At 36.9% G+C, this 27,288-nt stretch overlaps 1 protein-coding gene across 6 annotated transcripts in view; it reads left to right on the forward strand.

Moving 5' to 3' along the window:
* Positions 1-3,014: 3,014 nt before the first annotated feature.
* Positions 3,015-27,288, forward strand: part of LOC111053065 (chromodomain-helicase-DNA-binding protein Mi-2 homolog) — a gene marked incomplete at its 3' end in the record, with an annotated part of 100,993 nt that continues 76,719 nt past the window's right edge. For 4 of the 6 annotated variants that reach the window (XM_039443799.1, XM_039443805.1, XM_039443804.1 and 1 more), the window contains 6 exon segments: positions 3,015-3,145; positions 12,325-12,470; positions 15,191-15,340; positions 16,865-17,104; positions 19,262-19,357; positions 22,306-22,542. In XM_039443799.1, coding sequence (XP_039299733.1) covers positions 12,327-12,470; positions 15,191-15,340; positions 16,865-17,104; positions 19,262-19,357; positions 22,306-22,542 — 867 coding nt within the window. 6 annotated transcript variants of the gene reach the window in all.

Genomic DNA, 27,288 nt, shown 5'->3' on the forward strand with positions numbered 1-27,288 from the left:
TGTCTCTGAATGAGGCAAAAACCCAAAGTATATTGTTCTCTCTATCTGATGTCAGTGAGTATTTGCAGCCGGTCCGACTATTGGGGTTCACTCTTGATGCCAAGTTACTCTGGGAACCTCATATAGACATGGTGTGCTCCAGTCTCAGCAGCATTGTCTATCTACTGAGAAGGCTGATGTCTGAACTGCCAATTTCGGTGGTCAGACAGGCCTATTTTGCTTTTTTTCATTCGAGGATGAGTTACGGTTTGAAATTGTGGGGTCATGCATCTAGCACTTCTAAAGTTCTGTTAATTCAGAAGAGAGCGGTCCGGGTGATTTCTGGGGCGGGCTATCTAGATCACTGTAAGCCCCTTCTATCTAAGAATGGCATTCTATCCGTCATTAATGAGTTCATCTATCAATGTTTGAAGGATATACATCAGATGCAGGATAGGCTACCAAAGAGCAATGTCATTCACAGTCACTTCACAAGAAACCGTGAGAGTATATATATACCAAGATGCAGACTTGAAAAGTCCAAGTCGAGCTACCCTGTGATAGGCTACAAATTCCATAACTTGCTACCAACTCAAGTTAGATCCTTGCCGAATAAACGTTTTCTCCAAGTACTTAGATCCTGGTTGATTGTGAATCGATTTTACTCAGTAGAGGAATTCATTACTGCTGATCACAACACCCTAGTCAATTTAATATAATGCTTTTTTTTGTCTATTGATACCCAAGTACAGGAGAAATCATCTGATCTAATTGTAAATTTGCTTTTACTGATCTGTTTTATTTTATTTATTATTGTCTATTGTATGTATTGTATCTGTGCAATTTATTGTATGTTTCTCTAATGTGAATTGTGACTTGGCTATATGTAACTTATATGTTCAACTGGCCCAATAAAAACTTGAAACTTGAAACTTGTACCTTCTATAGAGGATAGCTGATACCGTTAAGCCTATATCTGATCTGATATCAACTGTTCATTCTTGTACGAATAATTATATTTCATTTGGGATTCCACCCTTCCAGTTAGGCCGCAACTCCACCTCAGCATCTTCATTTCAGTGACCTCCAGTCTGTGTTCATGGGCTTTCTTAACTGCCCAGGCCTCCGCTCCGTATGTCAACGCGGGCCGCACGACACGACTGTTTTATAGATTTTGCCCTTAAGTTTTTCATTCCTTCTATCACAAAGTATTGCAGTCATTTTCCTCCAATTCATCAATTAATTTACTAGATGTGCTATTTCATTGGCCTGTTCTCCGTCTGCATCAAAGGTCGAGCCCAGCTAATAAGAGTATAGAAACTCTAACTTGTACTAAACATGATTATTTCAAGTATGCATTGTGATGATCTATGAATTAATTTCTATTATACATTATTCATTATCTCATTTCCATTTTCATATGATGTGTCTGATAATTCGTGAACTGTGATTCCATTCATTCATCTGTGAATTTATTATATTGTCATCCAATTTATCTATGTTCTGTTACAGGCTCTGAAAATTGATGAAATGGAACAAATTATTTGGACAAGACACTAGAAAAATTCTACTCGGTAGGTTTTGAAATCATACCTCAAGAAACTTGCGAGATCTTCGTCTGCACTGCACTAGCATTTCAGGTAACTATCCGAATAGCGTACTATTTTGTATTCATTTCAGTGACAAATTTTCATTTGTACCATAAATGAATAAATGAATAGCCTATCACAACTGAAATAGAGAGCAAACCTTTGTTTAGGAGGAAATTAAAAGACTCGAATAGTGCTTTCACAGTGCTACAGAACTTTTCGAATCAAGACAAGTTGAACTCATGATTGCTGTGTTCAGAAATAAAAGTATTAATTCAACATCATATCTATGCTACTTTATTGTATATAACAATTGTAAATATATGATTGTTATGGTGACTTACTCAGTTATGTACATGCAGAAATTAAGCATATTTTTAATAACACAGTGTTATGATGTGGCAATTTAATATCTGGGTAGAATGGATCCCTGCAAGCCATTTTTTAAAAATATACAGCAATTTGACTCTTCACTGTTTAATGCTGCAGGCTCTTACTTTTCAAAGATATCTTGAATATATTAGATCTAATATGCGATCTACATGAGCACTTTACTAGAGAGTGTATTCAAGTTGATACCGGTCAGGCTTTTTATTCGGTTGAGGAGATGTTAACTGGTGAAATTCCATTATAATATTGTTTGAATGCCAGACATTATAGTAATCATCGGTTAAAACATGACATGATAAATTGACGGTAGGTACCACATATACTGACTGTGTAGAAAACATATACTCCCTATGTAAATAATTACCTTGACTTGTTAGCCTATAATGTGTATTATTTTGTGTTACTAGTTTCTGTGTTTGTATCAACTATTCATATGACTACTCGTACAGTCCGGGTCCTGTAGCTTTTTGCTTATCGGTGGAGGGCCACTAGACTTCAATACTACCCTTTTAAAAAACATCCAACATTTTTGAAAATGTATCTTTTCATAAGCAACAGATGCTCTTTTTCATCTTTTCAAAAGCAACTTGTTGCATCCGAAAAGATATACAAGGAGCATTTCGGAGTTACGTCCTTTTAGCACAACACAGCCTATCAGCTGACATTCGTTCAACAAGCTCTTTCCATTGTTGGTGATACGTTGCAGCTCTCTCATTCATGAAGAATCTCTGTGTGTAGGGAGCTTCCTCTAGGGTCTCTAAAGCCTGATGTTTTTGCAACGCCGTAATTATTTCCTTGCCTATATGCCGTTTCAAAGCTATGGGATGCGTACTGTACAACATATATATGAATATACTAAAACCCTAAATTCCGTCCTGCATATATAGTATATAGATAAACGTGACGTGTGGTTAATGTGGTAATTTGTTGTTTGCAGGGTTTGTTGGAGGCGAACGACATCCACAACAATGGGATAGCGGGGTTCGGGCGCCAACCCGACAGTGACAGTGGTGCACTGCGAGATCCACCACGGACAGACGGGTGGCTTGTACGGGCTCGGCCAGTTCATCGACAACCGCATCCATTCCCACAGCAACCCCACCGCAACGAGATCTACAACGGCCATCAGGGTGGCGTCTTCATCTTGGGCGAAGGCCGCGGCTTGATCGAGCATAACAATATCTATGGTGAGTGAATTGCAAACATCACTATGTTATGCCTAGTCCTCAGTCGCTGGCCCGCGTTGGTCTTGCCATCTACACTGCAATGTGGCCTGTGCCCAATCAAGGCCAGCGTCAAACAATACATGCACAATGGAAACTCGGCTAGAATCGTGACGTCAAAATCCGCCATCTTGAAAGAAAGCCAATCTAGCCAGTGCCGCCCAGAGTGGCAATGATTTAGCCAGTTCTTCTGTCCTATTACATCAGCTGTTCAACTTTGTCGCCTTGACCAAATGTAGCTTGTATCAGAATTTATAAGAGTTTTTCCAATCACTTGATAAATCAAAATTATTCATTATATCACAAATATTTTATTCGATAATTTATTAGATATTCATTTACACAGAAAAATCAGCAAAACAAACGACAAAACAGGCATTGGTTGACTAGTGTGGATGGGTGGTTTGGCCTTCATTGGCCTACGGTGGGGGGCTGGCCTCCGCTCGAGAAAAATTGGAGCGATGGCCAATGAAGGCCAGCGCTGGCAAACTACCCATCGACACACTGGCGGTGGTCATCATTGGGCCAACATGTGGCTGCGGCATAAGGACCCTTATTACTGCCTTGGCGGCTCCACCGGTTTATTACCGCGTGTCAGCGCGTTCTACTGACTGCTACAAGTCACCACCAGGTTTCTAGTGGTCGGTGATATCTGTATTCACCTCACTTGTTTGTGCTGTCCACGTTCGCAGCAGATGATGTCGAATCGATGACATGAATCATTTTGTAGTGGGATAGCACTAGGTGAACTAGAGACTCGACTGCACTGGATATAGAGTGCTGTCTTTGAGTCTTTCAACCCGGCTCACCCTGAGGGTTGAAGGTTGGGGCCGGCAACGATAAGATAGCCTTGGATGCAGTAGCTAGATTTTAGGAGTTGATAAGTGACGTCGTTCGGCCCCTCGAAATAAACTCCTAATAGCCGCCTCTCTTATTTGGAAAGTCCAGAAAGTTGGTTATGTATTATAATTTAAACCATTTATTAATTAATGCTCATGTTTTCCTAGTTTTATCCCAACCTAGCAAATAATAACAGTTTAGTTTGTTGAAACATCAACTTGATAAATAGCCTACTTCTAATGATAAATCTATAATATAATAAAGGAAGGAATCGGCTTATACGTGTTGGGGATAGGAAATACACAAACGACGCATCATCACGTCTCAACTACTCAACTGATTAACTTGAAATGTTGCTTATAGATTCTTTATTTACTGAAAATGGTTATAGGCCTTTTTTAAATCGTTCAAGATCTCAGTAGGTAGATTTTTTAAAGTTTTCAGTTGCCAGTGTGGCATGCGTGGCGAGCATGACAGTGCTCTCCAGTAGAGCTGCCACCACCAGGTTTTTTGGGTCCTGGGCCCTGCTACTTTTATAGGATGATATTATTAAATAAATACGCAAATTCACCAAAACAATCTCACTCTATTGAAAAAATCCCATAACAAACATCTATACTCTCTCTCTCTAAACATAATCACTCCTCAATCACATTACTAAAAACTACATCTCACTATCTCAAGCACAACCTTCCTCTAGCGCGTTTCGGAACGTTCTCTCTCTAGTTTCGCCTCTACGCGGTCGTCACTCTCTCAGCTCACCAGTTCAAAAGTCCAATTTGGTGGCCTGAGTGATGACTCCGCTATTCTAATAATTAATATCCTATGAGAGCGGGGTGTTTGAATTGTTACATCACCCCTCCGCATGTAAAAGATGTGGCATATACAATTACTGGCACATCTTTAAAATAAGTTGAAATCAAATAAAATTTAAATCTTGACAATATCGTTAAATATAGTTGATACATTTCCATATTCATTACATTTTAAAAATTTATATAATAAAATTCAAGGAGAGAGAGTATCATACTTATACATTTGAATGATGAATCTAGTCTAATTTTACAAACAATAAATTATTGGCACAGAGCAAAGCAGAGTCCATCTTAACACATTAGGCTACCATAAAGTTCTCCCACATAAAGTTTTAAATTTCTAATTATTATAGTCCCCACCACACATTGGTCACTTTTGAACACCCAGCGATTTTGAAACTGTTGAGTTGACTCTTAGGCAGTGTCGTTGCCGAATGTTGTCTCCTGCATTATCTTCTCGAGGTGACCGCCTCCTTCAAGTCGGATGGTGGTGTGCCTGTGGCTCTGTTGCTCTGGCCTCTCTGTCCGTTCGCAAAAGACCCTCCTGCGAGACAACACAAAACTACGACCAGTATCAAGCTTATACTTATTGTACATATTACTAAATAAAGTAAAGTAATAAATTATCAATTTCCTATTACACTTGGATTATTCTCATGTTTCAATATATTAGATTTTCCTAAGTCAATACTGATGACTTTATTGAATACGGTAGGCTTCTTCATACTTATAATATTTTACTTTTAAAACTATTTTCATCTCCTAAATTAATTTTAATATATAATAATAGCATAAGGTATAAATATACTACAAGTTTTCATAGTTCCTTTGGTGTGAATTAAAGCAAGACATGAAAATTCTTCAATAATAGAATATTATGCATTTCGTTTTCATTCACAAAATTAGTGAATCAAAGTTTCATTAGTTTCCCCATGGACATGTTTAGTTTTTTATTATTAGTTTCAATCACACAAATCATTCTTCCACAATTATCAGCATTCACTGGCCATCACTTTCACACTCCATACTTACTCAACATACTAATCATTCACACCTTGTTTTAGTTCTTTATTTTTGCTCCTGTCTCAAGTAAACTTGCTTTAATTCTTTCTCACCAACATTTAAAGTTATCATCTTGAAGTAATACAAAATAAATATCCATAATAAAAATAAACTTCGACATATATAAACTTCCTACTGAATATTATAATTGAATAAATAAATGAATAATCTATCGTATGGGGTCATTCTTTTACATCTAATATACAATATATATTTATATCTCAATAATCATGGACATAATCAATACACTACATAATCGTTATATCTTCTTGGTTTTTTCCTTTTTCTCTTGTGTTTCGAGTTTGCATCGTTATCTGATTCATTTTCATCATATGCTTCCTCTTCTCTTACTTCGTCATTGTTATCGTCGTCGTCTTCATCTTGCTCTTCTTCGTTTTCCTCATTGACTTCTATTTGTTCTTCATCTTCCTCCTCTTCTTCTTCTGGCTCGTTTCCTTCTCTAACTTCATTTGCAGCTTGCTCATAGTACAACGCTGGTTTTATTCTGTTTACATGTACAACTACGTTCTTTCCTTTTACTCTCAATACTACATTCAGTTTCGATTTAATCTCTACAATTCGATACGGTCCTCTCCATAGCTTTGACAATTTCTTCACTCTCTTTCTTTTAATTTGTGGTACATAAAGATAAACTTTTTGTCCTACACGATATTCACTTGTTTTAGACTTTTTGTCGTACTGCTTCTTCTGCGTTTTCCTTGCCTTCTCTTGGCACTCAACTGACATTTCTTTTATAGTTTGTAGTCTACTTCTAAGATCTTCTATATAATTCGAATAAATCTCTGTATCTTCAGTTAATGTGAGATCAGCTTCAAGCGGTGTTCTCATTTTCTTTCCGAATACCATCTCATAAGGTGTGTATCCAATTGATTCGTGCTCTTGCGAATTGTATGCCATATTCACCATGGGAAGCAACTCATCCCAGTCATCTTGATTTTTGTTGACATAATGACTCAACATTTTTGGTATAGTTCTGTGAACTCTTTCCGTTCTACCATTACTCATTGGGTGATAAGCTGTTGTTTGTAGTTTTCTTATTCCTAGAAGTTTGCACATAGATTTCATCAGATCAGACGTAAAATTAGTTCCTTGATCAGTAATTAATTCCATTGGTACGCCGATTCTTGTTATCACTCTCTGTATTAGTGCTTGTGCAATAGTCTCAGCAGTTTGATCCGGTAGGGCGATAAAATCCCCATATCTAGTAAAATGATCAATTACTGTTAGGATGTATCTGTTTCTTGACTTTGATAACGGAAGTGGACCTAGAATATCACATGACAGTCTGTATCCAAACTCGGTCACTTCTTTAAATTCTCCTAAGGGTGCTTTCGATTTTCCGTAATCTGTTCTTTTACTACATTCTTCACACGCTCTTATAAAATTAGTTACATCATTCTTCATTTTAGGCCAATAAAACTTTTCTTGAATTCTTACAATTGTTTTCTTAATGCCCCCATGACCGGCAGAAGGAAGATCATGGTGGAGACGAATAACTTTTTCTCGAAGGCTTCTTGGTATAACAATCAACTTCTTATCATGTTTCTTGAAGTGAATGATCCCTTCTGGACTCAATTTGAAACTAGGATACTCTCGAAGGCGCTGACACTCTTCGTCTGCTCTCTGCTTCTCTCTTATGATTTCCAAGTCTAACAGTGGAAGATTCTCAACTGTATTCTTGTATATAACTCTGCTTAAGCAGTCTGCATTTGAGTGTTTAACACCAGGCTTGTGAATTACTTTATAATCGTACTCAGCTAACTTCAAAGCCCATCTGGTTAGTCTACTTGATGGATCTTTCAGTGATAAAAGCCACTTGATAGCACTATGATCAGTATATAAAGTGAATGATCTACCATAGAGGTAACATCTAAAATATTTAACAGCCCACACAACTGCTAATAGCTCTCGTTCTGTTACACTGTAATTTTGTTCAGCTGAATTGAGTTGTCTAGATGCATATGCAATAACATGTTCAACTCCATTAATTTCCTGAGCTAAAATTGATCCTATTGCAAAATTACTGGCGTCTGTGCTAAGAATAAATGCTTTTGAAAAATCTGGATAAATAAGGAGCGGTTCTGTGATTAGTTTTTCTTTCAACTTTTGAAAAGCGGTTTCACATTCTTCATTCCAGTCAAAATGTTGATTCTTTTTAGTTAATTTTGTAAGCGGTTTGGCGATTTCGGCGAATTGTGGAACATGTCTTCTGTAATAACTGCATAAACCTACAAAACCACGGATCTCTTTTTCATTTTTAGGTCGAGGAAACTCTTTGATTGCCTCAATTTTCTTAGGACATGGCTTGATTCCATCCCTGTTGACTATGTGACCTAGAAAACTTATTTCTGGCTTAGCAATTTGACATTTTTTCAATTGAACACTCAAATTGACTTCTCTAAATCAATCCAATACTTCAGCAATATCTTCAGTGTGCTGATCTATTGTAGGGCTAAATATTAAAATATCATCCATGTACGGTAAGCATGCTTTTCCTTTCAATCCTACAAGTCTACAAGTCTTTGAAACACTGCTGGTGAATTGATAAGCCCCATTGGCATTCTTGTATATTCATAATGTCCATCAGGAGTACTAAAAGCAGTTTTTTTTTACTCTCAGGGTGCATTTTGATTTGGAAGAATCCAGAATTCATATCAAGTGCTGTGAAATATTTGCTACCTCCTAATGAATCTAATGTCTCGTGGATATCAGGTAAAGGCCATACTTCTGGAACTGTAATTTTGTTAATTTCTCTAAAATCAATACACATTCTGTATGTAATAACACCATCAGGACCTGGTTTTTTCGGAACAATAACAACTGGTGCTGACCAAGGTGATGAACTGGTCACAATGATTCCTTTGTCTAGCTGTTCCTGAATAAGTTTCTTCAAAACATCTCTCTGTGAATGTGGTACCCTGTACGGTCTTTTATTAATAGGGGGGTGATCACCAGTATTAATTTTGTGTTCTACTGTTGATGTGCAGCCTAAATTCTCAATTCCTTCAAGACTAAAAATGTCAATATATTTGCAAAGTATATTTCTCATCTTAATTCTCTCTTCATTATCCAAATGACTCAACTTTCCTTCTAATTTAGCTGCAAACTCCTCTGTTCTGTTTCTAGTTAGCTTCACTTCTTTATAGTTAGCATCGTGTTCATCATTGCTTGATTGAGACTCTTCAACATTACAAATTAATGTGTTCTTATATAATGTTGAATCTTCATTGGTTACATTTGTTACTTTAGTCCAACACATACCATTCATTACTTTAGAAAGACTTCGGGCTATTAAAATTCCATGAACTTTAACTGTTACAGGCTCTGTTATTATTACTTTGTTTTCTAATTCTTTTTTCAATTCTTTATTGTTTTTTTCCAATTTGATTTGTACTATTCTCTCCGACCTAGCAGGTATTGTGAGATTGGTTCTACAATATGCATTAACATGAACTGTCGATTGTAAGGGTAATTTTGAAGTTATCGGTTTTGATTTGATATAATTTTCTTCTATCTTTGAATTTGTAAAATCTGTTTGAGTACTTCCTTCACTTTTCATACTTATAGTTTTTGATTGAGTATTTTCTTCTTCAACCTTCATATAGCCACTCTTTTTGTAATCTTCATTGGAACTGTTTCTTTCATAAAGTCGCGCAACTTGCCTTCCCACCATAAATAATATACTACGATCAAGGTCTATGACTGACTTTTTAATTTTGAGAACATCATATCCCAGTATTGCAATATAGGTGTCTGGTAAGTCAACTACTATTAAGTCGCATTTTACCTCCATCCCATTCAGTTTTATAACTTGCCTCACTGTCCCATGCACTCGCATAAGGGCTCCAGCGATGCCTCTAATTAGGATGTTGCTTGGAGTGATTGTGCCAGTTACGATTTGTCTTGTGATAAGGGATACTTGTGCTCCCGTATCAACTACAATCTTTCCTTCCACTCCTCCAATACTACCATCCACAACTAGTTCTTCGGCACTATTTTGGCATAATGTAGTTACAATTTTGGGCTTACTTCGTCTCGCCTGTCCAGACCTATTACAAAACTGATCTGAATTTACTAATGTTTGGGGTTCCCAACGGCGGTCTTGAGCTCCCCGTTGTCGTTTAACAACTTCTCTTGATCTTTTCGATTGTCATTTATCTTTTTCCCACTTCCCCAACAATTGTGTGCAAGATGTCCTTGCTTGTTGCAATTGTTACAAATTTTATCTGCGGAATATTGTTTCATTCTACATTCAGTTTCTAGATGACCCTTCTTCTTACAAAAGTTACAAACTCTAATGCCCACTTGTTGGGTGTCATTGTGTACAACTCTCTTCCTACAATGTCTAGCGATGTGTCCAATCTTCCCACAGTTATAACAATTTTTTTGAGTTATTGTGCTAAATACTTTTCTAGATGGCTCCTGTTCATTTTGGAAGGGTTTTCTATCTAGGTTGGAAATCGCTATTGCTGTTGTTACTGCTTCTTTAAAGGATGTTGGGAATTTGATTCGAGTTTGTTTCCCTATTTCGCCAAGTAATCCTCTTAGGAATGACTCCATGGCTCTCCTATCAGCATCTTCCCTTAGTATTTTATTAGCTTCATCACTTGCTGTTACTCTAATTGTCTTCCTACTAATGTTCATGACTCGGTCTGCATATTTTTCAATTGACTCTCCTTTATTTTGTTGGATTGATGCCAAATGCTCATAGTAATAGCGACTTGGTAGGCTATCACCAAAACGCTCAACCAAAGCTGCTCTAATTTCAGCTGCAGATTTTGCATTCCTACACCTATCATCTGACTTGAAAAACAATAATGCACTTCCGGTAAGTTTTAATCTGATAATTTGTGTCTTTTGAAATTCTGACCAGCCACACAAGTGAGAGATTCCATCAACAGTGTCAAGAAAAGAATGGATTTGATCTGACTGCTCTCCATCGAATGTTGGAATACTGCTAACTAGATCGAAATTTGGTTTGACATTTTGCTCAGGGGGTGTAACAAGTTCTACATCTACTAAATTTGTATCTGTTCTATTTAGGTCTCTGTTAACAGTTTCGTTTAGTGTGATACTAAGTTGATTTAATCTAGCTGATAGCGCTTCAAAAGCAGCTTGAACTTCTACTTCCTGCCCTTCAAAATTAACTCTCTCAGCCATTTTAAATTTTTATAATTAACCTTTCATTTGCATAAATAAATAACTCTCATAAAACAATAAATTTAATCTATCAGCTTTGTGTGACCTAGATAATTTCCTGAAATCTTTTCATCTTAAACTATTTTATAATAAACAATATTGATATCTGACCTGATCGATTCAGCATAAATGAACATTAATAATTTGATATGAGCTCTAAATAAACGAATGTAGACCTATCATAAAATGAATTCATTGGGAAGTCTATCTCCAACATAACAATTCTATAATATTTCTAATATTCTAGGATAATATTATTAAATAAATACGCAAATTCACCAAAACAATCTCACTCTATTGAAAAAATCCCATAACAAACATCTATACTCTCTCTCTCTAAACATAATCACTCCTCAATCACATTACTAAAAACTACATCTCACTATCTCAAGCACAACCTTCCTCTAGCGCGTCTCGGAACGTTCTCCCCCTAGTTTCGCCTCTACGCGGTCATCACTCTCTCAGCTCACCGGTACAAAAGTCCAATTTGGTGGCCTGAGTGATGACTCCGCTATTCTAATAATTAATATCCTATGAGAGCGGGGTGTTTGAATTGTTATACTGTCAAATTTCATGAAAATCTATTACCGCGTTTCGCCGTAAATGCGCAACATATAAACATTAAGGGCCGGTTGCCGAGCTTGGGATTCAGCTAAGTTCTAGACTTTAAACAGCTGGAGTCAGAAAATTGGCTTTCCAAAACGGGGCGTATTTTTAAACAAATATACTCTCGAAGATCTACGAAAAATCACTGTGAACTAAAGCAACTGAAAAACTCCTGGATCGAATAAAAACACTGTTCTTCCAGTTCTGTCTTAAACTGAACTCTCAGTTTTTCAAGCGTTTCACAGGTTAAATATGTTGGCAATGCATTGGATAGATAATTGAAAAATAGATGAAATAAGGGGTACTTGATAATTCTGTATTGTATTTTGATGATTAGAGCCGATTTTATTATTATTATTATTTTATTGCTTAAATGATACAAAATTATTATGTAAAATAATTTGGGGAGGATCAACAGGCACAGCCCAAAACTGTTCCTCCCCCGAATTTTGATTCATTAAAATAGTCCAGAAAATAGGTTATGTTTCCTCCACTTTAATAAACGTTTGTCTGATTTTCTCACCAAACACTTGAAACAATAAATTTTGAATTTAGAAAGATTAAGATCGAAATTTTAATGGATGATTTGATTTGCTGCAGGTATGCCAACCGTTGAAGAGGTGTGCAGCACGTTCGGCCTGACTGATGTGACGTTGGATTTCTCGGATGAGGATTACCAGAACCTCACCACTTACAAACTGTTCCAGCAACATGTCAGACCCATTCTGTCCAAGGACAATCCTAAGGTATTCATTTATTCTCAATCATTCAGAATCTCGAAACCACAGAATACATACAGAATGGAAACTCGGCCAGAATCGTGTTGCCAAAAGCCGCAATCTTGAAAGATAGCCAATCTTTAGTGAGGTCCACGTTATTCAATTCAATTTTATTTTCATGTTATGCATCGTATATAATACAATATTAACACAAGTCAAAAACATCACATCATAAATACATTACATATGTTACTACAATATTTATATAATATAGTCTAAATCATTGAAAAAATAAGCTAATATCACAGATGGAATTGAAGTTAGATGAACCAAAAAACAGTGGAATCAAAAGTCTCGAATTCTGAAAAGTTGCAGATCATAGAATTAAGTGGCATTTTTAGTTTTTAATTAACCATAATTCAATTTATTACTTGTAATGGCTAAACAATGGTAAGCAAAGACAATAGTCACATACATTCAAATTTCAAAGTAACATTCATTTACAAAGTAAGACTAGATAAATTTTTAAAATTGTGAAAAAATAATATTTGAAAACTTATAAATAATATGTCAGTTACAACTCATACTTATATAGAAACAATAAAATCTGGAAACATTAACATTGCACTCGAAAGTAACGATAGATTCTTAATACATTTTTCCAGTCTTATTTTGTTTTTCTCTAATCAGTGTTTGTTATAATGGCAGTGGAGAAAGATAACAGAACAACGTTGCCAATCCTCTGTCTTGTCAATGCCTTGTATGGACGGTAGCTGATACAGGTTTATTGATGTAATATTAGCTGTTCAACTTTGTCGCCTTGTCAAAAATCAGCTTGTATCAGAATTTATAAGTTTTTCCAATCACTGAATTAATCATTATCATACATTTATCTCAAATATTATTAGATAATATTGTGATGTATTTATTTGAATTTAAACCGAGTCAGAACAGCAGTTGTTACTAGTCCTAAAGTGCGAGATAAATTACTTTTAACATGAAGAGGAGAAACCCATTTCTCCCTCCGCAGTTTGTAGCATAGACACAGACAGACATCCTGCGCACAATTGGATGCGCCGTGTCATTTTGCTTCATGTTCTTGTGATGAAAACATCTCCGTAACATACACAAACCAATATACCTGCTGACCAGTACGCTACTTGGAACATTGCCAGCAATAGATGGAGGGGAGTGTTGCCGCGTCGCGTTACAAAGCTCTTTCACTCAGACACAAAAGAAGGAGAATGCTGCTAGGTAGTGGGAGTGATTAGTGGAGGATAGAGCATCGGACCTCTCCGTCTTCGAGAAAGAGCCGTGTTAAAAGTAATTTATCTCGCACTTTAGACAATGACTCAATGACATGGTCTCAGACTAGACGACACTTACTCGCTCTACATTTTCAGGAGTATGAACTGAACAGGGAAGACCAGGTGGTTTCTTTTTCATTACAGAACTAGTACTCCTAAACGCTGCAACGCATCTGAGTACAGTATTTCGATCGGGCATTGCACCCCGACGCCCAACTCTAAAATATTGATGGAAAAGCGTTGCACTCTGACTACAGATTCATTGGGCCATATGAATAAAGTTGAGCATTTGCTTATACTTCTAAAATATGGAGCATTTGCTTCATTTTCTATGAATAAACGTGAGCAAAACCTTTTGCTCATGCTCATCAAAAAAATAGTTTGAGCATTTGCTCAAAAGTAAAAGCTTTTGCTCAAAATTGTATGAATATACTAGAGCATTTGCTCAACTTTTGAAGCAAATGCTTCAAAAAAGGTGAGTCTAGTCTAGAGCAGCTTATCACCTTTTGCTCATAGTAGAATGGCTCAACTAATTCGTATGAGGAAGAGGAAACTATACCAGATACTATCACAACCAATAGTGTAGAACTATAAAACTCTTTTTAGATTCAACCATGATAAATATCACCATTATTCCTACAAAAGAATAAATACAAAAGCTACCTGTTATAAAGATAGTCATCACAAAATAGGAAATAGGCATTTAAGAATATGAGAGTGTAGACGATTATAAGAAGGCTATTGTTATCATAAGAATATGCTGAAGATTATTATAGAGATGACATTTTTTCACGCTATTATTTCAAAATTCTAAACTCGACTAACCTAAAACTCTATTCATAAAATTTAATAGAAAACAGAGTAGACGACGCAAACACAAGCGGTGCACCCTATTTGCATATTTAGCGCTTCCGTGAGCTATAAATACAAACTAAGGCTACAAAAGCGAATCAGCTGATGAAAAATCTCTAAAATACGTGAGCATTTGCTCCAGAGTTCAGCTGAGCATAAGGTAAGAGTAAAAGGTAAAGCTTATTCATATAAAAATGAGCAAATGCTTTTGCTTCTACCTTTTGCTCATGAGCAAAACCTTATGCTCCATGCTTTTGCTCATGAGCATTTGCTCTGGTTTTATTCATATGGGCCAATGTTTTTAAAAAAACTGTTCGACAGCGAACACACGATGTTGTAAGTTCCAACGCTCATAGCAACTGAAATTGCAAAGTACGGGCCATCTGCCAACATTCGTTCCAGGGCAATACCCCCTCTCGTCACCGAGTACTAGCGGTTCGAAAAACATGCGTTTCCTCTGCTCCACTCTGTACAACACCATAATTTTGATACAAAACTTCTAAATCATTGAATGGACTCTACAAACCATGGCATATCTCCTTATGCTATCTTTTCTCTATGGTAATATTGTGTTGTGTTGTGTTTCAGGTGCCAATCTCTAAGATAATGATGTTGGTGGCAGCGAAGTGGCGCGATTTCTCTACGGTGAATCCACATACTCAAGAAGGCCATGAACAGGATTCGCCATTGGATGAGCCGGACTACACGCCCAAACCCAGTCGGTCAAGGGCATCCAAGGTCAGTGTGATACGCAAGTTGACTTGTTCGTATCACATTTGATACTGAAGTTTCGTTGTTTGTATCAATTTCGATACTGAAGTTTAGTTGTTTGTATCAAATTTGATACTGAAGTTTCGTTGTTTGTATCAAATTTGATACTGAAGTTTAGTTGTTTGTATCACATTTGATACTGAAGTTTAGTTGTTTGTATCACATTTGATACTGAAGTTGAGTTTTTCGTATCACATTTGATACTGAAGTTTAGTTGCTTGTATCACATTGGGGAGGAACATAAACTACGTTCATCTCGACACCCTTATAAAATTGCAAAAACTAATAATTAAAATTATCAAGAAGAAGCCACCTTGTTATCCTTCAGACCAGCTCTACAATGAGTTTAGTGTGATGGACGCAAGCCAAATCTACTCCCTAGAAATTATTTGCAGACTAAACAAAAACCCAGAAAGCTTTCCAAACAGATTACAGTATTTTATCAATGTGATTATATGTGTTGAGAACCTTCCCTAGGTTGCTATTTTTGACTTTGATTTTTGACCTCAGTCTGATTATTCGGATGTTTGGAATGCAATTATAAATTGAATTGAACAGGAACCACTGTCATAACACAAGGAATAGAAGCCTACTTATGACGAACGTGGCTAGGAAGGCAACATACCAACGACACTTCAACCACCTAGCACCAAAACACTACAATTTACTTCCTGCACACATCAAGAAAACTCAAAAAAATTTAAATGCGCCGTTAAAAACTGGATCACAACAAATGGAAGACATAATATAGAAAACATAATTATTTCGAACTATATGTGAGCTCACTTACCCAATGTATTTGCACCCCCACTCTAAATTTGATTGTATTTTACTACACCTGCTCTAGAACATGGGTTTCTCATAGTTGAGTAGGTTGATTTCCGAAAAAATGCAATTTATTTATTTTTGTAGTAAATTTTCATATATTGTGTAAATTTTATTGATTAGATTGCTTATTAACCTTCCGGTAGTCGCGCCCTACTCAATCACACGAGCAGTCGCGTGTTGTATTTTTTACAACATCCAATTTTCCAAGTGTTATGTACTCTGTTTACTGTCAAAACATATTAATTATTGTATAATTACTTTTTCCATCTTCTTGGATTATTTTACGCCGATGAACATTTGAATGATAATCATTTCATAGCCCAATAAGGTACACCAAGCAAAGCCATCAATTCTGTGTTATTGGTTCGTTTACAGTCCCCGTATACAGTCATTCCCTATCTTATGCACTGTGGCGACTAAATGGCACCTAAAGACTGAACCATTGCTCGTTTGATACTGCAACTCAGTGGAGTGATGGGGGAAAGTTTTAGAATGCATAGGTGACTCATTCACTGACACCACCCCATTCAATAGTTTTGTGCAGCAAAAACACTGACACTGTTGTACTTTTTACAACAGCGCGACTGCCGGAAGGTTAATGCAAATAAAATTTATTATTATTACATTTGATACTGAAGTTTTGTTTTCCTGTTTGGATGACAGAGCGTTGTGGACGACTCGGCGGCCGGAGGGGCAGATGAAGAGGAGGAGGATGAAGACGTAGGAGAAGAGCCGAAAGCCACCCCCAAAGGAGGCGGAAAAACGGGCGGAGGAGCGGCCAAGAGAAGCAGCCGGAGTAGTAAGAAGGCCAGCAAGCGAGGAGGTGGTGGGGGGAGCAGTAAACAGGACAAGGTGCCCACCCTCAAGATAAAGCTCGGAAAACGCAAACAGGCCAGTTCTTCGGTAAGTTACTACGATTATTTCAAAATTATTATTTTATCTAATTGAACGAGCGTTAGCGAGTTCTCACTTTTGACTTACTGAAGGCGTTCAAGGCCATTATAGAATATTGTCAAGGCATTAAATAAGCTGCCTGCTAGAGTGAGAAATATGAATGAAGCCCGTTTTAAAACACAAGTTAAAAAGGCTGCCAACAAAGAACCCATTATATTATAACGTAGAAGAATTTCTCAATTTGTCTGTGGATGTGATAAATACTTATTTTGAGTGATAATTATGTGTATATATGAATTGGTTCAGTTAGTTTTGTGGCTAGGATTTTATTCTTGACGACACCTAATGTAAATTGAAATGTATTTATTGGTGAATTAACATGTTCTATTCTATTCAAAGTCGCTGCCCGTTTGTTCTACAATAAAATAGAGCATTCCAAAACCTGCTAAGTCATTTTTTTCCGATTTCTGTTTTTCAGGTTGAATCTCATCAAAACATATGACTTTATCATTTGCTAGTATGTTTCTTGCCAAAACCTGCTTCTTAAAGCTGTAATCACCATTCAAACATTATTTTTTTTCCAAAACCTGTCAAGTCAACTAGTCGTTTTTTACTTTCCTTGCCCTATTACCATAGGTAAGGAATGTATTGCTTTCCGAAAAAAATTAAGGTACCCCAATTTCTAAATTTCTATACGTTTCAAGGTCCCCTGAGTCCAAAAAACTGGTTTTTGGGTATTGGTCTGTATATATGTGTGTGTGTATGTGTGTGTGTGTGTGTGTGTGTGTGAATGAGTGATAATAGAGTGAAATGATATGTGCGTCTGTGTACACGATATCACATCTCCCAATTAACGGAATGACTTGAAATTTGGAACGTAAGGTCCTTACACTATAAGGATCCGACACGAACAATTTCGATCAAATGCAATTCAAGATGGCGGCTAAAATGGCGAAAATGTTGTCAAAAACAGGGTTTTTCGTGATTTTCTCGGAAACGGCTCCAACGATTTTGATCAAATTCATACCTAAAATAGTCATCGATAAGCTCTATCAACTGCCACAAGTCCCATATCTGTAAAAATTTCAGGAGCTCCGCCTCATCAATGCAGATAGATTCCCAATTATCAGGATTCAGATACAATTGAAACAAAAAAAATCAAGTGGAGTAGATTGAGCATGAAAATCTCTACAATTAATGTTCAGTAACATTTTCACCTGAAATTGAAAATAAGCTTTAAATTCGAAAAAATGTGATTATTCAATTGCAAATTATTGTTGATTATCATTTGATAATCAGTTGATAATCATTCAGTATGAAGAGATAGCAGACCTCATGTGTGTCTCCAGCGTTATTGCCCTGTCACCAGCTGGCTCAAATCTTTGAATAGTAGAATTGAGATGCGCGGGAACACTATCGTCAGGTGATCAATTTTCATAACGGCAAGGAAAGTTGTGTGAGTGCGCCACACCAGATTTTTCTGGGCATCTCAAGTCTACTATTCAAAGATTTGAGCCAGCTGGTGACAGGGCAATAACGCTGGAGACACACATGAGGTCTGCTATCTCTTCATAGTGAATGATTATCAACTGATTATTAAATGATAATCAACAATAATTTGCAATTGAATAATCACATTTTTTCGAATTTAAAGCTTATTTTCAATTTCAGGTGAAAATGTTACTGAACATTAATTGTAGAGATTTTTCCAATCCATGCCAAGTTACTGCGCATGTGCAGTTTTATATCTACAAAAAAATGGTTAGATAATTGAAATACACCTTTTAAAATAATGCATATTATTCTTCTTCTTCTAATAATGAATGACCTTCTAGCGAGAATTCATTGGCACAAAGCATACAGTGATACAGCAACTGTTTTTCCCAATTTGGCAAAAAATTATGTTTTTGACTTATTTTTTGGAATGGAGCTCCTCCAAACAAAGAATTGAACAATCAGCTTCAAATGTTGAACACGTGTTCTTCGAACCTTTTTTCGGATGGACACGTTAAGCCGTCGGTCCCGGCTGCCTAAAAAGTAGTCGTTAGGTCATGTCAGAGGCCCTGAAATTGATCAGTTGCGACCTGAAAAATCTGACACCAGACCTGAGCCAGCCAGGTCACTCGATATTATTATTATTACAGGTCTTAATTTTTTTGTTTTTAGGAAGGAGAGGGAGAGGGAAGTGCAGCGGGGGGATCGGACCGTGATTCGGACGCTGAATTCGAACAGATGTTGCAGGAAATGGAGGACGCACATCGGGTAAGTGCTTCGGAACCCACCTAAAGCTTTCATTTCTATCTCTCAGGCATTGACTATTACTATAGAGAAACAATAGCATATTAATTAGATATGCCATGGTATAGGGCGTTTATGTCGCAACTTTTACTGTTATCTCAAGTTGATAGTCCACGTAGTTCTTTCCTGTGAAGCTTTATGACGCTGGTAGTCTCTCATATTGTGCCGTTCATACACTCTTACACTCCCAACAAAACAGTAAAAATCGACAGTAATCGGCTTGAGATAACAGTAAAAGTTGCGACATAAACGCCCTATACCATGGAATATCTATTTACGCTATTGTCTATCTATGCTATTACTAGTATGCCTGACTGATTTGACCTTCAAACAAGATAAGCCATCCATCTAGAAGCCAGCCTGTAGGTGGTCTTGTCAGTGCTCTTAGGTTAGGTTAGGTGACTATCAGTGACTGTATGCTTCAAGCATTTCATGTATTTTTCTAAGGCTGCTCGAAACGGCTTTAGTCTCCTTCAAACGCAAGTATTACCGTAAAAATCAGACTAGAATTATTCAACATAAATCAGCTGTCGAGTGGATTATTAATTGCATGCAATGACGCATGCCATTAATATCGCAATGTAACTTAGTAAAAACTCAGCTGTTGTGTGTACAATCCTTGTGTATACAATTAGTTGTATACAATCCTTTTATATTGAGCGAGCAATTTCTGTATATATTCATTTATTTAAATTAATTGGTTATACTCATTTATGGTTATTTATATTCAACGGATCTCGAAAACGGTTCTAACGATTTTCACGAAATTTGGAACATAGTAGGTTTATGATATAAAAATTCGATTGCACTAGGTGTCATCCTTGGGAAAACTCGCTGAACGACATTAAAAGGATAATCATCCTTGGCTGAAACAGCTGTGGATAGTAAAAAAGTGAGTGAGCGAATGATTCTGTGGAAAATCAAAATATCGCATCCCCGAAATTCATAAGCTGACGTATTAATAGCCAGCGGTAAAAATAATATGAACATGATCAGTTTAGAGAATTTTGTTCTGTTTATCAATAAATAAAAATAAAGAGCGAAGCTCGGTGTCTCCATATTGTTGATGATACAAAATTATTATGTAAAATAATTTGGGGAGGATCAACAGGCACAGCCCAAAACTGTTCCTCCCCCGAATTTTGATTCATTAAAATAGTCCAGAAAATAGGTTATGTTTCCTCCACTTTAATAAACGTTTGTCTGATTTTCTCACCAAACACTTGAAACAATAAATTTTGAATTTAGAAAGATTAAGATCGAAATTTTAATGGATGATTTGATTTGCTGCAGGTATGCCAACCGTTGAAGAGGTGTGCAGCACGTTCGGCCTGACTGATGTGACGTTGGATTTCTCGGATGAGGATTACCAGAACCTCACCACTTACAAACTGTTCCAGCAAATGGAGGACGCACATCGGGTAAGTGCTTCGGAACCCACCTAAAGCTTTCATTTCTATCTCTCAGGCATTGACTATTACTATAGAGAAACAATAGCATATTAATTAGATATGCCATGGTATAGGGCGTTTATGTCGCAACTTTTACTGTTATCTCAAGTTGATAGTCCACGTAGTTCTTTCCTGTGAAGCTTTATGACGCTGGTAGTCTCTCATATTGTGCCGTTCATACACTCTTACACTCCCAACAAAACAGTAAAAATCGACAGTAATCGGCTTGAGATAACAGTAAAAGTTGCGACATAAACGCCCTATACCATGGAATATCTATTTACGCTATTGTCTATCTATGCTATTACTAGTATGCCTGACTGATTTGACCTTCAAACAAGATAAGCCATCCATCTACAAACCAGCCTGTAGGTGGCCTTGTCAGTGCTCTTAGGTTAGGTTAGGTTAGGTGACTATCAGTGACTGTATGCTTCAAGCATTTCATGTATTTTTCTAAGGCTGCTCGAAACGGCTTTAGTCTCCTTCAAACGCAAGTATTACCGTAAAAATCAGACTAGAATTATTCAACATAAATCAGCTGTCGAGTGGATTATTAATTGCATGCAATGACGCATGCCATTAATATCGCAATGTAACTTAGTAAAAACTCAGCTGTTGTGTGTACAATCCTTGTGTATACAATTAGTTGTATACAATCCTTTTATATTGAGCGAGCAATTTCTGTATATATTCATTTATTTAAATTAATTGGTTATACTCATTTATGGTTATTTATATTCAACGGATCTCGAAAACGGTTCTAACGATTTTCACGAAATTTGGAACATAGTAGGTTTATGATATAAAAATTCGATTGCACTAGGTGTCATCCTTGGGAAAACTCGCTGAACGACATTAAAAGGATAATCATCCTTGGCTGAAACAGCTGTGGATAGTAAAAAAGTGAGTGAGCGAATGATTCTGTGGAAAATCAAAATATCGCATCCCCGAAATTCATAAGCTGACGTATTAATAGCCAGCGGTAAAAATAATATGAACATGATCAGTTTAGAGAATTTTGTTCTGTTTATCAATAAATAAAAATAAAGAGCGAAGCTCGGTGTCTCCATATTGTTGATGATACAAATATTATAATATTATATTATTAATATTAAATATAATATTATTGTTGATGATGGTTCGAATATCACAAAGTATGGATCATGAGAAACTGGTGTGAGTTTACGGGAAGAAAGATTGAAGAATATTGAAGGAAGAGAATAAAGTAGAGGATGTAGTGAAAATAATATAAAGAATCGTAAAGAATTCAAGAAAAGGGACAAAAAAAGACTGAATCGTAAATAGTGTAATGAGGCAAATAATTATTAATAATATAATAATGTAGTTAGGCAAATAAATAACAACGAATCTGAAAACATTAATGAATAAGAATTACAATCTATATGAATAATCATGTGTAATCCGATGTAATGTTTTTTGTTGTTGTTTTTTTTTTGACAGGACGAAGCAAACCAAGACGAGGCAGGGGGCGCCAATGGCGGGGGGGCAGAAGGGGCTGAAACGTCGGCAGGCGGGTCGCAGTCTGTGGCCTCGTCGAGCAAGCGCAGAGGCGGCAACAGTGGCCGCAAAGGAGGTGCTGCCTCCGGGGGCGGCAAGGCCAAGAAGAAGAAGAAGACTAAGACCACCTCCAAGTTCCCCGGCGGGGCGGGCGGCGACCAGGAGGACGGATACGAGGTAGTTGTTTCTTTGCTTGCCCATTGCTAGTTGCTACTATAAAGATGATGAAAAAAATGTATACTTGATAGAGAAAAGATAGCATACGAAGATTATCCCATGGTTTGTAGAATTCATTCAGAGTTTGGAAGTTTTGTATCAAATGATGGTGTTGTGTATCAAGTTGAGATGATACTGTATCATATTGAGTTGATACTGTATCAAGTCGAGATGATACTTAGTTACTACACCTTGGCGCTACAGCTCATTCAGAGCCTTGACCTCCTTCAAAAAGTCTCTCAATCCGTCTCTATCGGCAGCCTTCCGTCTTTTTGTTGTTCCTATTTCATTATTGGCTTTCCATGTGTTTTTCCTGTTAATTCGGTCCCATTCCGAGGCTTTTTTACTTTGCTTGCCCTATTACCATAGGTAAGGAAAGTATTGCTTTCCGAAAAAAATTAAGGTACCCCAATTTCTAAATTTCTTTACGTTTCATGGTCCCCTAAGTCCAAAAAAGTGGTTTTTGGGTATTGGTCTGTATGTGTGTGTGTGTGTGTGTGTGTGTGTATATGTGCGTCTGTGTACACGATATCTCATCTCCCAATTAACGGAATGACTTGAAATTTGGAACGTAAGGTCCTTACAATATAAGGATCCGACACGAACAATTTCGATCAAATGCAATATGCCGAATTTCAAGTTAATGAGTTGAGTAGTTGAGACGTGATGATGCGTCATTCGTGAATTTCCTATCCCCTACGTGTGTGTGTATAAGACAGTTCTTTCCTTTTTTATGTTGTATAGACAGGAATGTATTATTAGTTACTAGCGAATTGTTTTAGCTGAAATGTCAATGTGTTGATATTAATTGCGTCATTGTGTTATTCTGTTGCTTACCGCTGCCACTGTATTCACCACAAACAATAGGTGAGAGTTTTCTACTAGAATTATTTGATTTGTATTGTAGCTAGAGTATTTGTAAAGGTGCGTACAGTTATACGCGCCGCGAACATGAGCAATTCACTTTTAATCAGCTGATTATATCTGTATTTTTACAGAAACGGTAAGATACAGATATAAAAAGCTTGGCATCAGCTGATTAAAAGTCAATTGTGTTGAATGAGGACTTAGAGTTAATGGCAGAATACTTCCAGCAGTGGTTCTTGAAGCCAAACCCGTCCAAAATTGTCTCAACAATATTCCATCTCAGTAACCAGCATGCAAAAAAGACAATTGATCTCAGGTTATGTGGCAAAAGAATATCTCATCAGGAAGCTCCCCGTTACCTAGGAGTAAGACTTGATAGATCCCTCACATATCGACAACATCTGCAGGGGTTGAGAGATAAACTGAAGACAAGGCTAAATATCATCAGCAAACTTGCGGGAACAACCTGGGGTTGTGACATGAATGCCCTTCGAACATCAAGTCTTGCACTTCTGTACAGTACAGGGGAGTACTGCTCTTCTGTCTGGGCTCGCAGCAGACATGTAGAGAAAATTGATACAGTTTTCAATGAAACTATGAGGAAGATTAGTGGGACATTGAGACCAACAGAGACTGAGTGGTTGCCTGTGCTTAGTAACATCATGCCTCCAGATCTCAGAAGGTTGGAGATGAAGAACAAGTTCATTTCCCAGTTGCAACACATTCATGAGGATCTCCCAGTCTCTAGAGATTTGGCTAACCCTCCACCAAGGCGCCTCAAGTCAAGAAGATACTTGAGACTTGACGAGCAAGAGGAAATTAGAAGTGCAAGGGAGTTATGGAGACTGAGATGGTTGCAGGGAGAGGTCAGGAACAGGCCTTGTGGATGACCCTAATAACATTGTTCCTGGCACCCAGCTGAGACGTAGAGAGTGGTGTGGCCTTAACCGGGTCAGGACGCAGGTGGGAAGGTGTGCTGAGCTGATGACAGCATGGGGATACACATCTGATCCTCTGTGCCAATGTGGACAAATCCAATCAATGAACAACCTAATATCTGAGTGTCCACAACACTCCTATCATGGAGGGCTGTCGGCCCTCCATGATGCTGGAGAAGATGCGTGTCAGTGGCTCCAGAACATTCTAAATTCTATTGGTATTTAAAATATTAAGTGTAAAATTAAGTTTTTTTTTCTATATTATATATATATATATATATATATATATATATTTATATATAAAGTGAATTGCTCATGTTCGCGGCGCGTAAATCTGTACGCACCTTAAGGCTCAACTCACACTCAGGTGGAGAAGTGACTCGACTCTAGTGGAGAGCATGTGTTTTCAAATGGTGACATTGCGGAGACTAGAATCGACTGGTCTGAGTGTCACCATTTGGAAACACATGCTCTCCACTAGAGTCCAGTCTCTTCTCCAATTGAGTCGCGTGAGTGTGAGTTGAGCCTTAATTGTTCTTCAAATCTTCGTCTTATTTTTACACAAACACATGTTTGTTTCCGATTTTAATTTGATTGTTTTATTTTTATCAGTAGCCAGTTGCAGTTTTTGTTGATTCATTCAAATGACTTTGTTTTCTTTCAAATGTAGTAGCCTTCTTTCCAATTTCTATTTGAATGTTCTATTTTTGTCAGCCAGTTGCAGTTTTTGTTGATTTATATAAATTACTAGTTTTTCTTTCAAATTTAGTAGGCTATTTTGGGCCATATTTAAAACTATTTTCACTCTTTTCGTACAATTTGGAGCTTTTATTTGTGAAGCACATTCTTTATAGATTTTTGGCAAAACATTAATAGCCGATGTTCAAACATCAATAGCAAATAGTGAAATGATTCTCATACCCTGTTCAGTTTTGTGTTCACTGGCCGTTAATATTGGATGCCTTTATTGTCCATGTGTGTAGAGGGCTCAGACCAGTTATAGAATAGACACGCTGGGAAGTCTAGCCTCTGAAGCTAACATCTACTGCCATATCGCCCCATCGTGACGTCAGCATCGGATAGAAAACTTTTCTGCAGAGTTTGTTTACATTGTTTTACATTGTTTTCCATAGCTGATTGTGTCTATTTCAGATGGAAGTGAAATATTATTCATGAAAATTAAAATTAAAATTTAATCATTCTGAATTCAAAATTTCCAGCTCATATATATTTTTGGACAGTACTTTGAACTTTAACTTTCCTCATAGCATAAATTTGTGTTTTATTAAACGAGGTGAACATAACCTTAATTTTGACATTATTTTTCAACAAAATTTGGAATAAGAGACGTTTTGGACGTTGGTCTGTGTTTCTATCCAATTAAGTGAATTGTAATATCTAGAATAAATAAATAAATAAAATGGTAAACTCCCGCTGAAATAGAAATAGAAAACAATGTAAACAAACTCTACAGAAAAGTTTTCTATCCTATGCTGACGTCACGATGGGGTGATATGGCAGTAGATGTTGGCTTCATCGACTTTCAGTATGAATATACAATGGGCCGTGTCTATCCTATAACTGGTCTAAGGTAGAGGGCATAAGGATTACAGTTTCAACCATTTTGAACAGCTGATTCTGATCCCTTGAACAGCTGATTCTGATCCCCCGCTGTTGTCTTGTTTGTTGAATCCACTCAGTTTCAGTTCAGACATAGAGAAGATATAGCATAGGAAGATATGTTGCAAATGTGAGTGTTAACTGAAGCCGATAGTCCTAGTAGTTGTTTTTGGTGAAGCTATGTGACGCTGGTAGTCTCTCATACTGTGCCCTTCTTACACTCTCACACTCCCAACAACACACCAATAATAGACAGTAGTCGACAGTAATTGGAGAAGACATTTACAACATGGATGATCTATACAATGGGATTATTCTGATAAAGAATTTGGAAATACAGTCGAACCTCTGTATAACGAAGTCGATTATCCCGAGAAAAAATTCGTTGCAGAGAGGTATTCGTTATTAAGAGGTTGCTCTGTCGAGAAAAGTGCTACGATCCTATGGATCTTATAATATCGTATCACGGCGGTAAATAAATGAATATATAAAACATATCGCGAACGTAGGTAGGGTACCTATTAGGCTAATATTAGTATGGAAATTTGAAAATTCATGCTGTTTAAAAAAAACATGTTTTTTTTAAATATTTATAGAATGTAAGTAGACTCACCAATTTATTTCCAGAAAGCTTGATTTTGTACTATTAGTAGAGTTTAATCAAAGTACATACTCTGTTGCAATATTCTTCAACTTTTCACACTGCTATTAGATGGAACGCAAAATACGGTTATTTTGTCAATAACGTCACTATAAATACTATAAAAACTCAATTTTTTTATGTTTTATATTTGAAAAAGTGAGTAATTTTCGGTTGAACTTCTTGTTCTGACGGATTCTTCTCTTCAGGTTCGTCACAGCCATCATCATCATCATCATCATCATAGTCAGTTCAAAGAATTGAAGTGTGTGACAAAAGCAAGAATGGGAAAGTCCAGTCGTTCACCTGCCTGGTCTACAATAATGACAAGTTCTTGGAATTCAATTTCGAGTAACTTGCATTCAATTTCCGACTTGTGTTTCACCCTCTATTTGACTGTCTACCACCCTATCTTCTTCCTACCTGAATTGCCGTTATTATTAGTCTATTGACCTTTCTGCTGAAACTAAACAATTCCTTTAAAATGGCCGTCTGCTTCCTATACATACTACACTTCGTATGTTGAAGTCAAGAGAAAACTTTGTTGTTGAGAGGTCCGAAATTCGTTAAATAGAGGTAAATAAGCAGCCAAAACTCTAAAATGTTATGGGGCCAGGTAAAAATTCGTTGTATAGAGGATTTCGT

The sequence above is a fragment of the Nilaparvata lugens genome, unplaced genomic scaffold (genome assembly GCF_014356525.2).
Source record: "Nilaparvata lugens isolate BPH unplaced genomic scaffold, ASM1435652v1 scaffold1414, whole genome shotgun sequence".
NCBI classification, from domain to species: Eukaryota; Metazoa; Arthropoda; class Insecta; order Hemiptera; family Delphacidae; genus Nilaparvata; species Nilaparvata lugens.